This window comes from Herpailurus yagouaroundi, unplaced genomic scaffold, assembly GCF_014898765.1.
Source record: "Herpailurus yagouaroundi ecotype Mexico unplaced genomic scaffold, PumYag 159, whole genome shotgun sequence".
NCBI classification, from domain to species: domain Eukaryota; kingdom Metazoa; phylum Chordata; class Mammalia; order Carnivora; family Felidae; genus Herpailurus; species Herpailurus yagouaroundi.
The window spans coordinates 37,735,293-37,748,742 of NW_024412400.1; the positions used below are offsets into that span (position 1 = coordinate 37,735,293).

The following is a 13,450-nucleotide window of genomic DNA, read 5'->3' on the forward strand; positions in this document are numbered from 1 at the left end:
TCTAATGGAAAAAAGACAGTATCTTCAGCAAATGGTGCTGGAAAAACTGGACAGTGACATTTAGAAGAATGAAACCGGACCACTTTCTTACACCATACACAAAGATAAATTCAAAATTGATGAAAGACCTAAATGTGAGACATGAAACCATCCAAATCCTAGAGGAGAAAGCAGGCAACGACCTCTTTGACCTTGGCTGCAGCAACTTCTTACTAGACATGTCTCTGGAGGCAAGGGAAACAAAAGCAAAAATGAACTATTGGGGCCTTTGGAGTTTGCAGTTTTGAAGGCCTTAGAGTAAGACAGATAAAAGATGACAAAGATCTGAAAACATCGTAGTTTATTTAATAAAAGGAAGAGAATGGAGAGAACAGAAATATTATTAGATAGAATTGGCAGGGGTCTGTGACCTGTGTAGATAAAAAGGATGGAGACACCAAAGATGACTCCAAGGTTCTGGCTGAGATGACTTGGTCGATTATGGATGTCATAACTGAGATATGAGACACATGAGAAAGATTGCAATAAATTTAGATAGGAACAGAGAAGAATACATTTGGCAGAGAGGCTGATGAGATATATCTGGCAAGATTAAATTTATCCAAAATGCCAAGGTAAAGTGAAATAATTAGCTATAATAACATTTTGAACTTTAAGCCCAAATTAATAATACAGTCACATTACTTGAGAATTGACTAACCCTCCCACTCCCCTCCATCTCCCTCTCTTTTTTTCTCTCCACCCTTCCCCTACTCCTTTCTACTTTATTGGTTCTGTTTCTCTGGAAAACCCTAACATAATATCTGATAATATCCTAGCCTGTGGTAGGAGTGGAGGGATGTCTGTATTTTTTATTAAAAAGGACTAGGCAAAAATGAACTATTGGGGCCTTTGGAGTTTGCAGTTTTGAAGGTCTTGCAGTAAGACAGATCCTTTACTGCCCAGACAAAACCAAGTCTGCAGAGCTCATCCAGTGTCCAACATCCAGCCGTACCTTTTAACCTGACACTTTTACTTGAAATCTAAACTCAAGAAAGTGAGGCTCAATGAGAGGCAGGAGTTTCTCCTCTGAAGGCTTAAAGCTCACCTTCTAGGTTCCCATTCCCCATCTGAGGGAGGGGCCATTTCTCAGAAGATTATTAAGATTGTAAAAGATATGAGGATTGTTCACTCCCTCTAGTAAAGATGACTATGGAGATGAGGTCTCAGCTGAGGACAGTAATGACAAATACTCCCCTTTTTATTCCATGTCCATGGCAGACATAGTTAAAAATCAATGACAAAGCTCTTTCCCACTCAGCATAGATACAATTTTAAAATCCTTCTCAAGACAAAATCCCAAGTAGTCACTATTACTGATAGGAGTGGTCAGAAGAAAGGAAACTTCTACGTTATCAGGGTCCCAAGACAACTTGACTAGAATACAATCCAATAAGCTCAGTATTTGAACAGCTGATGCATAGGGTTGAGCAGATAGCAGCAGGGGCTTGTTGTTTCATCACACCCATCTGACCCTTACCATTCCTCGCCCAAACAATCACACCAAGGTTGAGTGCCTGAGACAAGAAAGGACAGTGCTGCCAACACCCTGACCCCTTGGCACCTGATATGTTGCTTCATGCTACTTTGACTTTTTTTGGAATCTATGCTGCAAAGCAGCTCATGCCAGGCATCCCTCTGAGGCACATTTAGATCCTTAGTTGCTTCTTCCTTTTTCCCTCCATTTTCTCATATTTTTCTTTTTAATAAAAAATACACGACATAAAATTTACCATCTTAATGATTTTTAAGTGTGCAATACAGTTAACTATGTACATTATTGCTCTCTGCTTAGATATAAGACACTTAATTTGTGTTTTACTTTACAATACAGAAACAGTTGAAGACACACCAAGTACTGAGATATTACCCCCTTTAATTCCTATGATGGTGCCCCGAAGGCCAACTGGAACTGAAAAGTTCTCTCTCACATTTACCACACGGTCAAAAAGACGAAATTCTGCATCTCGATCAGGAATGACTCCATGTTGCTGTTCTAAAGGCTGTAGAGAAGAAAGCTTTAATTATTATTAACTCTAATTTGAAATAGTTTTTCTATTACTATAACAAAAACATTGTGTTCTTTCTACACTTTCAAAGTAAAAACAACTTTGAATTCTTTGATAGGAAACTTACTCTGTACAGCAAATGGGGCTTCACTGTCACTCGTACCTTCTTATTATTCTTTCTTTGCTGAAGAAAAAAAATGTTTAAATATTTAAAAACATAAAATTATAAAATTGTTATTTGAATTTATATTAAAAATATAAAATTATTATTCATTTGGACATGATTATATTTAAAAAGCCAAATGAGTAATTAAAAGAATATTTGAAGTTCTTCAGATGCAGCAAGGAGGAATAATACATACTTAAAAATTTTTTTTAATTAAATTTTTGTTGAAGTATAAGACACAGAAAAATGCAAAGTTGTATGCATACAGCCTGTGAGTTTTTATGAGCTTATCTATGTATAACCATACTGAGTTCAAGAGAGAACTTTAGTAAGCACAACATAAGAACTCCTGTATTCCCTCCCAGTTACTACCATTCCCCAAAATAACCTTATTTCTAACACAAAAGATTAGATTTATCTTTTGGAACTTTATGTAAATGTTATCCTACTCAAATACTTTTTTACTCTAAAAAGAATTATATCTGATGGCCAATGAAGATTTATATTAAAGGAAAAAAAGGTATGAAGTACTGATCTATGACATTACTGTCGGTTTTCTGGCTACTTATTAAAATTAAGGTGGCATTCATTTAACAAAGTCCTTGCTTTTGGAATCTTTCATGAAAATGGCTTTGATGTTTGAATTTTTTGATCATCTGACAAATGCCTGAAGAAGACTTTTGTCCCATCTTTACTCCTTGTTAATTTTGTGAACTCACACTCAAGCATCAGCTTCCTTTTACTGTAAGATAGAAATATTATTACCTATTCTATCATAGTTTATATCCATTGCAATCCATAACTACCATTCACATTAAATATTTTTTAAATGAATTCTCATCTACTAAGAAAAATGGCAGCAGTTTACTTATACGGCAGCCCCTATCTTTAGAACGTAGTTTATGGAAATAAGCACAAAAGGCATAAAACAGCTCCAAGCTAGAGGCCATACAGTAGAGTTCATGTATTTATATATTGTAAAATGCTCAAGCCTTTAAATAGAGCCTATTATCTTTTATTACAAAGATATTTGATTTATTCTTTCAAATGAATCTTTACTGAGTTCCATTTACATGCCATGTATTAATCTGGATGCTAAGGATAAAACTGTGACCTATTCCTTTAGTCTACTTAGAGAGACATACAAGAAATAAAATAAAGAAAATATATAGTATGTTTGATGGTAGAAAGCACAGAGAAAAATAAAGCAGGTAAAGGGGATCAGCAGTGTGTAGAGAGGTCACGATTTTAAACAGAATGAATAGGGGCGCCTGGGTGGCTCAGTTAAGTGTCTGACTTCGGCTCAGGTCATGATCTCATGGTTTAGTTCATGAATTGGAGCCCTGAGTCAGGCTCTGTGCTGACAGTTCACAGCCTGGAGCCTGTTTTGGATTCTGTGTCTCCCTCTATCTCTCTCTGCCCTTTCCCTGCTCATGCTCTCTCAAAAATAACTAACATTAAAAACAAACAAACTAGAATGAATAATGAAGGCAGTACAGACAAGATGTCTATGCTTCCAGCCCACAGCACACTAGGACTAATAGGGTACAAGTTATGCCCACTGACAACAGCAAAAGGAGAAAAAAATAAATTTATTTATTTAAGGTATGGTGTTTTTTTTGTTTTTTGGTTTTTTTTTTTTTTTTTTTTTGAGAGAGAGAGAGAGAGAGAGAGAGCGCATGAGCGGGGGAAGGGGCAGAGAGAGAGAGGGAAAGAGAATCCCAAGCAGGCTTCACACTGTCAGTGCAGAGCCTGATGTGGGGCTTGATCTCACAAACTGTGAGATTATGACCTGAGCTGAAGTCAGGCGCTTAAACGACTGAGCCACCCAAGTGCCCCCAAAATAAAAGAAATTTAAAGTAATTTAAAAAAGCAGACACCAATCCTGGGCCAAAGTACTGCATGTGAAAAAAAAAACACTCTAAGCACTCTAAACACTCTAATACCTCTAAGCACTGATTAGAGGACATGGCAATCAAACCTGATTCATCAGGCAAATTTTAAACAGGAATTTTCACAATAGGCTCCAACCACAGCTGCTAAATGAAAAACTCTGGGGTCTGGCTACTCAAAATGTGATCACTTGGGAACTCGTTAGAAATGCAGACTCTCAAGCCTCATCATAGAACTAGTGAAACAGAATCTGTGTTTTAACAAATACTCCAGTGACTCATTTGCACAGTAAAGTATGAGAAGTATTGCTGTAGGGGTGGAATCCAGAATACACTTGTTAAAAAGATCCTTTAGTAATTTTGATAATTAGCTGAGTTTGGGAACCACTGCCCAATAAGAAAACTACTGATAATTCTAATGAAGATCCTACATTATAAAGAAAAAGTTTAATTATGTTCAGAATGTTCTATTTATTTTTTTAGCTTTTTTCTCCTTTTCTCTATTATCCTAATAACATTATAACACTAAAAAGAAAAAAAAGGCTCTCCTTGACAGCACCTCCTTAACACATTAACTGGTTTTAAAAACATTCCTGTCTTAATCTATATGCACACACATCTAAAAAGTGTTGCAACCAAACAATAGACTATAAATTTGTATATACATCTTTTGTTTGTAAAGTAAGGGGAAATATGTAAAGCATTTTAGAAAGTTATGCATCCAAATGGATTAAAATAAAATTTGGGGACTTAAAGTAATTAACCTTTATTAAGTAGAAAACTCATTTCAAATACAATGCTGTACAAATATATTTTATCTTAGGATGAAAGATAATTTTTAAAAAATACAGGTTAAAAAAGAAATGCAGGTTTCTATCCTTAGATATCTGAGTGTGAATGAGTTTTCAAAAACTCAAACTCGTGGCTTTACGCCTTATATTTTCTTCGTAAAGAGAAAAAGTGTCATCCAGTAGTAATTTTCTAGACTGTCTTCACAGCTCTTGAGTATGTGATAAAAGAATTCAAATAACAATAGCCAAGCATCATTAGGCATTAAAAATAGGCAATATTAGAAGGAGTTTACATGTCCTAACTTAGTTAATCCTTTTGACGACCCTATGAAGTAGGTACTATTTTATTCTCATTTTACCAATGAGGTAGTAGAGGCATGGAAAGGTTAAGTATCTTGTCTCAGGTTGTAAGTATTGAAAGAGGAATGGGGGAAGATGGTTTCAGAGCCCATTTCTAAACTTACTCTGCTATCAAAAGTAATTTGTTAGCAAAACAACATCATTTTAATAAAAAGGCAAATATGTGGAAAATAAAATCAAAAGTTAAAAAAAGGAATATAATCAGACATAAATTAGAATCACTGAGTTCAAGTTTTATTTGGTTGAAACACAAATGAATTATTTGTAGAATGATATGCAGTCCATTTAATTTCAAATCTCATCAATCATCTTGGTTACTAAAAATTAGTACCTTGCACTTTTCGACTTCTTCCTCAATTTTCTCAACAATAGCTGCATCCAGAATTTGTAAATCACAAGAAGAACGAGACAGAGTACTGACAGGATGTCCCTTTAGCCAAGTAATAATTTCTTGAACTTTCTCAGCACTACATTAAAAACAATAATTATTTCACATTGATTAAAACTTTCTGAGGGTTTATACAAAGAGCCTAATATAAATTTTCTGAAGGCCGTGAATTATAAAAGACATCAAATACATAATTAATGATCACTAAACTTAACTGGGATTATAAATCTAATATAAACATGGACATATTACTTCTCAGTAATTTTAAAAAAACACAAAATTTGGGGCACATGCCTGGCTCAGTCAGGAGAGCATGCAACTCTTAATCTCAGGGTCGTGAGTTCCAACCCCATGATGGGTGTGGAGACTACTTACATAAATAAAACTTAAAGTGAAGTAAAATAAAATAAAATTATCACAAAATTAATTTAAAAGTATTTTACTGATATAAGGGATATAAAAATTATATGAAGATCTTAAAACAAACAAAAATATATCTATAAATATAAAATCCTTCCTACAAAAGTAATAAAATTCTTGATCAACTAGCTGCTGTACATTTCACTGGAACCACTAAGTTGAACTATGAGGCAATAAATAACCACAAATTTTGCTTACCCATTCTCATTTTCTCCAGGCCAAATATCATCTTCATAGAACACATCCTCTTGGCTGTTTTTGGCTATATAACTAAATAGTTCTGGAGCTCTAGCCAAACAAACAAAAATACTACTTAGAATATATATACAGCTAACTCCACATAAACTTCCTATTATTTGATTTTGGATCTTAAGGAGACATATAAAATATACTGAGAGTTGATTATTACACAGTATTAATAAAGAATAGAGACTAAATGATTTAGTAAATGATTTAGTAAATGATTTAGTAAATGAAGACTAAATGATTACTAAACTGTAATAAACCAGTTACTTACAAACTTTAATTACTGACTCTAATTGTTCTTAGATCCTAATGACAGGTGATAAGTGGACAAAACAAAAATTTACAGGTTCATTTTCTAATTTTCATAACAAAGCTGAAGCATCCCATAATAAGAAAATTAAAATACATTAAAAGTTTCTTGATATTCCTCAAAACTTCACTGCTTCCTGAATATTGGAGGACTTTTAAATACATAGCAGATTGAATACATGTGCTTAATTTTTGCTCACTGCCCAACCTATTACAAGAAGAGTAAAGTATAAAAAAGGACATAGACCCAGAAAGGCATGAAAAAGGGAAGTGGAGAGTCTGATAGCATATATGAATTGTTAACAAAATTTTAGAAACTGGAAACTGGATGGGTAAGTATCAACTGGTCTGAAACATAGGGAAAGCTGTACCCTAACCCCCAGTGTGAGAAGTCAAAAAGCTAGATGATTTAAACTGTGCAAGTCTGCAAAAGCTCAGGAATTATGGGCTCTAGGTACATTTCTATTTATTTATTTATTTATTTATTTATTTATTTATTTATTTATTTACATTTATTTATTTTTGAGAAACAGAGTGAGACAAAGCGTGAGCGGGGGAGGGGCAGAGAGAGAGAAGGAGACATAGAATCTGAAGCAGGCTCCAGGCTCTGAGCAAGTGGTCAGCACAGAGCCTGATGAGGGGCTTGAACCCATTAACTGTGAGATCATAACTTGAGCCGAAGTCACACGCTCAACCAAATGAGCCACCCAGGCGCCCTTCTAGGTACATTTTAATGGTGCAGTATGGGAGGGTTGAAGTTAAGTAAGCTTTTAGGTGAATATTTTGTATAATAAGCAGCTAGATGATTATGTGATTACTCACCTTCACTCCAGCACAAGACCTGTCTGTAGTTTATCTTTTAGAGAGGCTGAACAGGGGATGCTCTAGCTTTAGATATACAAGGCACAAGGAGATGGATGGGTAGATGGGGGATGAGGAGATGAGAGGGCATTAATGGAAGTGTAACTACTATACAATGTGTTGCTAGGAAGCAGGCTAGGAAGTGTAACTCCTTTAAGAAGCAGACCCTGAGACTGGACATAAGCATGCAGAAAGTTTATCAGAGAGCTCTTGTGGAATCAACACAAGTAGAAGGGAAAAGAAAAAAGGAATGAAGCATCACTGGGTACAGGGAAAAGTTAGGCTGTGATCCATTGCTAAAAAACTCCTTGGTCAGTCCTACAGAGATCTCAAACTAGGATGGCCCTTAAGGATTGTCCTAAACTGGGGCAATGAGGTTGGCTGGGTCTTTACACCTCCTTGTAGATCAGGTGTTGGATCTGTGGGTGTTGTGGGAAGGGGATGTAACTTCAGGTTGAGGCAGTTCTCTTCTGCAAGGCAATTCCTGAAGAGAGCTCACAACTGAGAGCTGGCAGACAGCAGCATTCCAGCTGCCAAATAAATAGGTCCTTTAGTCTTAAAGGGAGGTTTGGAGAGTGTATCATGGTATCTACTACATAATAAGATCCTTTTTCCCTGCTTAATTTCCAAAACACTGGAAGTCAGTTTTGTTCCTCACATCTGTCCTCCAAAGAAAAGGCTGGAAGACACTTCTCTAGGAAAACTAGCCAGCCCAAGAGAAAAGACACACATATAGGTAGTGGTATTTGGAGGACCTCTGCAGAAATAGCAACGTCCCACCTGAGAAGGCCCACCAAAGCACATTACATTTTTTTTTTTAATTTTTTTTTTAACGTTTATTTATTTTTGAGACAGAGGGAGACAGAGCATGAATGGGGGAGGGTCAGAGAGAGGGAGACACAGAATCTGAAACAGGCTCCAGGCTCTGAGCTGTCAGCACAGAGCCTGACGTGGGGCTTGAACTCACGGAGTGTGAGATCGTGACCTGAGCCGAAGTCGGCTGCTTAACCGACTGAGCCACCCAGGCGCCCCAAAGCACATTACATTTTCAACCAGCTTTTTGGTGCCTCACTCTTAAATATGATTAGACACCAAAGAACCACTGGACAAGTTAAAAAAAAAAAAGCAATTCAGAGAAAACAAAATATAGAGAATAGAAGAAGAAAAACTAAAACTACCATCTTCAGAGAAATAAAACATTTCATTCATTATAAGAGCAAGATACTATAAAAAAGGAATGTCAGAGAATTAAGGATGAACTCTTAGAAACTAAAAATAAATCAAATAGAAATAAAAATGATATGAGATAAAGTTGAAGAAAATCTCCCACAGAGTAGAAGTATAGCAATAAAGAAAATGGGTGAGAAGAGATAAAAAAAAAATTAAGAGGATTAATCCAGAAGTCTATCATCTAACAGAAGTCTCAGAAAGAATAGAAAAAATGGAAAGGAGGCAATTATCAAATAAATAATATTAGAAATTTTCTCGGAATGGAAGGGCATCGGTTTCAAGTCTGAAAGGACTGAACAGCGAAAAGAAAGAAGATACATACCAAGGCACACTTCATCACATTAAAGAAGGTTTTTTTCACGTTTACTTATTTTTTTTGAAACAGACAGAGAGAGCACGTGTACATGTGGGGGAGGGGGAGAGAGAGAAGGAGAGAGAATCCCAAGGAGGCTCCACATTGACAGTGCAGACTCTGATGCAGGGTTCAAACTCATCAACTGTGAGATCATGACCTGAGCTGAAATCAAGAGTCAGGGGCTCAACTGACTGAGCCCATCAGGTGCCCCAACACATGATCACATTATTAAAACAGCACTGGTAAAGGGAAGATGCAAAAAAGATTTCAGAAACTGAAAATAGATCACACACAAAGATTCAGAATCAGAATGGCACAGGACTTCTCACCAGCAAAGGAAACAAGAACTTTTCAAATTCTGAGGGAAAATAATCTCCCATCTAGGATTCTACACCCAGGCCAGCTATTAATCAAGTCTGCTCAGGGAAGAATAAAGACATTTTCAGACATGCAAGCTTTCTCAGGAAGCTACTGGAGTAAGTGCTCCATCAAAATGGAGACAAAACAGAAAAAAGTAAGATATGAAAGCCAGGAAATAAAGGAATCCTACATAGAAGAATGGTGAGGGAAATTCCTAGAATGGCAGTAAAGAGAAAGTCTAGAACAAGAGCTGTGTGATAGCCCTAGAAAGCAATTAGTTTACGTTGAGGCAGGAAGACAGAAGGTTTTAGGAGGAAGTCTACAAAAAGAAAATGGAACCAAGAGATCTCCTGATCTGACCCTATCAAGTTTTCCAACTATGACACACAGTTTAGGGCCGAATTAGTTATAAGAACACAGACAATAAGCAAATGATTAAACAAGATGTGGAAATCAAAAATGTGTACAAGGAAATGTAACCATAAAACTCTACAGGGTCCAGCTGTGACCATTTACATCACCTTAATCAAGTAAACCATAAATACAGATTTATTAAACTATAATGAAAGGGGAAATAAATACACATGTGTGTAGGGAGGTGAGGAAATAGAAAGGGGAGGTAGTAAAAGAGAGCTAAAGTTTCATCTTTCATGGTAGGAAATCAAGGCATATGTTAAGCTGAAAATCATGAAAAGTAGGGTAAATACAATGCTTTAAAGAAATACAGAAGTGAACAGAAGAAATAATTACATTTTCAGATGGCAATATGAGATTGAATTGTGTTCCCTCCCCAAAAGATTCCAGTACCACTCCCACTACCTTCAGAATGTGACTTCATTTGAAAACAGGGTTTTTATAGAGGTTATAAAATAAAAATGAGGTCTTTAGGGCGGGCTCCAATCCAACATGAACATGTCTTTATGAAAACGGGAATATGGTCACAGAGACAGACGTGCACAGAGGAAAGACGCCGTGAAGACATACAGGGAAAACACATGTGAAGATGGAGGATGGGAGTAACGCATCTACAAGTTAAGATCAAATGTGTGAGGCTACAAGAAGCTAGCAGAGAGGCATTGAATGGTTCCTTTCCTAGCATCTTCAGAGGAAGCACGGCCCTACCAAACACCTTGATTTTGGACTTCTGGTCTTCAGAAATGTGAGACAATAAATTTCTGCTGTTTTAAGCCACCTAGTTTGTGGTACTTTGTTATGGCAGCCCTAGTAAACTAGTAAGAGGATCCTAAATACAAGGTTAGAAACTGGTGGAACAATGGAAAGAACATTCAGTTAGGAATCAGAAGTAAAGGTATTTCCTCTAAATCTTTGTGACTGAGTAATTCAAGTAACCTTGGTATACAGTTTTGTCATTTTTATCATGAGGAGCTGAGATTTACTGATTTCTTAGACCATTTCAGCATAAAATTCTATAATTTTAGGACAGTAATCTATTATCCAGCTGGAGTTTTAAGACTCAGGAAAATCCACTGTGTGAAGAGCTGTTTTGTTCACCCATACCAATCTTCTTATTACTAACACAGACATACAAAGTAGTGAATTATTTATGATAGCAAATTGAGGAAAATTTTAATTAAAAGGAGGCCAAGGGACGCCTTGCTGGCTCAGTTGGTGGACTATACAACTCCTGATCTTGGTGTTGTAGGTTTCAGCCCCACATTGGGTGTAGAGCTTACTTAAAAAAAAAAAAATCTTTAAAAATAGAAAAATAAAAATAAAAGGAGGCCAATTATCATCATTCTTTTTCATTTTAAATAAATAAGTACAGTATTTTTTAGCTAATAGCTATGGTGCTCCATGGTATAAAATTAGGTTTACATGTAATACATGTCCCATCATACCAAAGGAAATATTTTTAGTCTAAAATTAATATCAGAAAGGCAAAATAGTTACGACATTCCCACATTTTTGGATGCCTAATAGGACCTTATTAGGCACTTACCTCTCTAAGTACTCTGCAAGAAGTTGTTCTGCTGCAGATGAATACATCCATTCACTTCCAACTTTCTTAGTGTATCCAGGTACCTCCTCATTTTTCTTGTTGAATTTGAGATTCAAACCCACATTTGCTTTATGGTCTCCATGAGGGCTGAATGTAAACCACACATACACACACACACACACACACACACACACACACACACACACACACACATTTTAAATTTTGTTCAAAGAATACAACGTTTAGCTTTCAATTCTTAGAAATACTTAGTTTTGATTGTTCTTCTATAGTTTTCATGGTTATTTCCAAAGCAGTAATTGAAAAACTAGAGGAAAGGCTTCAAAACCCAAGTTAACAAAGCATATAAATAGATTATGCAATTAGAGAAGAGAATGAAATAAGAAAATGCAGGGAAATATATTATTGAGATTCACACACACCTTCTGATACCTTTTTTCAAGGTTCAATTTGTTAGCTGCTAAAAATAAGAACTGTCTTTCCAAACACCTACAACATGTGCCATTTAGATGAAAGATCACCATCAGAGGAATTTATGCATAATTTTTAAAGAAAATTCAGAGCAATTAATAAAAGAAAATAAATACTAACATAACCAGTTTATCTTTATCATTTAGTTTTTTTCTGCCACTTTAAGTAAATTTCTCTAACATAAACTTACTTTCTCCTAGATCCTCTTCCAATAAAAATACTTCCTGTAAACCTTGAAACAAGGTATCCACTCACTCCAAGACGACTGGCCAACACATATCCTGGGTTGTACTTTATAGAATATTTCTTTAAATATAAAAACAAAAAGGTCAATTATGGAAACACAAAGCATCAAATGTTATTTCTTTACCTTTAAAATCTGGAGATAATCAAGACATCACTAACCATTGGAATGTGGCAATATAAGGATTCTCAAAAGTAAGTGATCCATTTCCCTTTTTTTTTTTTTGAAAGGATCTGTAGGCAGAATTTTTCTGCTCCTCTCTCTCCTTAAAGGACAGAATTCCCAAGGATGAATGAAAGGGGAGGAAATATACAATTTGTGAAACTGTCTCAAGAAATAAACTCTACTGTAAATAGACTCTACTGCAAATTCTGCAGGCAGGAACTATTTCTTAAACATTAATTTTCATATTCCAATTAGGGCCTAGTAAAATACCTGGGACATAATGAAGCCTTGATGATTATTACACTGAACTAAAACATGAGTATGTCATCAAAAGAGTTGCTACTGAGCAAATTTAAAATATCCTTCATATATGGACATAAGTGATATTCACTTCCCCTAATACTTACTATCATATAAAAGTAAGAAGTATGTATAGATTTATAGCTAATACAGTCAATGAAATGTAACCTTAATTTGTGCACTTAAGAAACTATAAAGATTATCAAATTAAAAAAAAAGTATTAGATCATATACTTTTTAACCAGGAAGCAATTACAAATCTAGTTCCTAAGCTACCATTTAATCCTAACATACATAATAATAACACATATTTTATGTGGATTTCACATTCTATATTTATATGAATTTTATTCACATTTTATATGTCTACAATAGTCCCCAAATGGATACAGTTTTTAGTTGCATGAAATATATAAATTATTAAAATATGTTAATATGCTGGTAAAGAACACAATATAGTTTCTCCATCAAGTGCATTATTAGGTTTAGAAATAATACAGATGAATCAAGTATGCTTTCTAAAATAGACAGGAAGAGTTAAGGTAGTAGTTCTCTATCACAGGTAATATCACTTAATTTTTCTAATAAGTATTTGGAAATATATAGGGGCATTCAGTTATAGTAATTGGCACAGGCTACTAGCACTTAGTGTCTAAGGGTCAAAAATGTCAACTGTGGGGGCGCCTGGGTGGCGCAGTCGGTTAAGCGTCCGACTTCAGCCAGGTCACGATCTTGCGGTCCGTGAGTTCGAGCCCCGCGTCAGGCTCTGGGCTGATGGCTCAGAGACTGGAGCCTGTTTCCGATTCTGTGTCTCCCTCTCTCTCTGCCCCTCCCTCGTTCATGCTCTGTCTCTCTCTGTCCCAAAA

At 35.7% G+C, this 13,450-nt stretch overlaps 1 protein-coding gene across 2 annotated transcripts in view; it reads right to left on the reverse strand.

Moving 5' to 3' along the window:
- The window catches only part of LOC121033764 (5'-3' exoribonuclease 1), an 86,442-nt gene that overhangs the window by 37,401 nt on the left and 35,591 nt on the right, over positions 1–13,450 (reverse strand). For both annotated transcript variants that reach the window (XM_040480380.1, XM_040480379.1), the window contains exons 11-16: positions 12,066–12,181; positions 11,387–11,533; positions 6,264–6,353; positions 5,589–5,724; positions 2,176–2,232; positions 1,910–2,042 (exon numbers count right to left, since the gene is read on the reverse strand). In XM_040480380.1, coding sequence (XP_040336314.1) covers positions 1,910–2,042; positions 2,176–2,232; positions 5,589–5,724; positions 6,264–6,353; positions 11,387–11,533; positions 12,066–12,181 — 679 coding nt within the window. The remainder of the gene's footprint in view (positions 1–1,909; positions 2,043–2,175; positions 2,233–5,588; positions 5,725–6,263; positions 6,354–11,386; positions 11,534–12,065; positions 12,182–13,450) is intronic.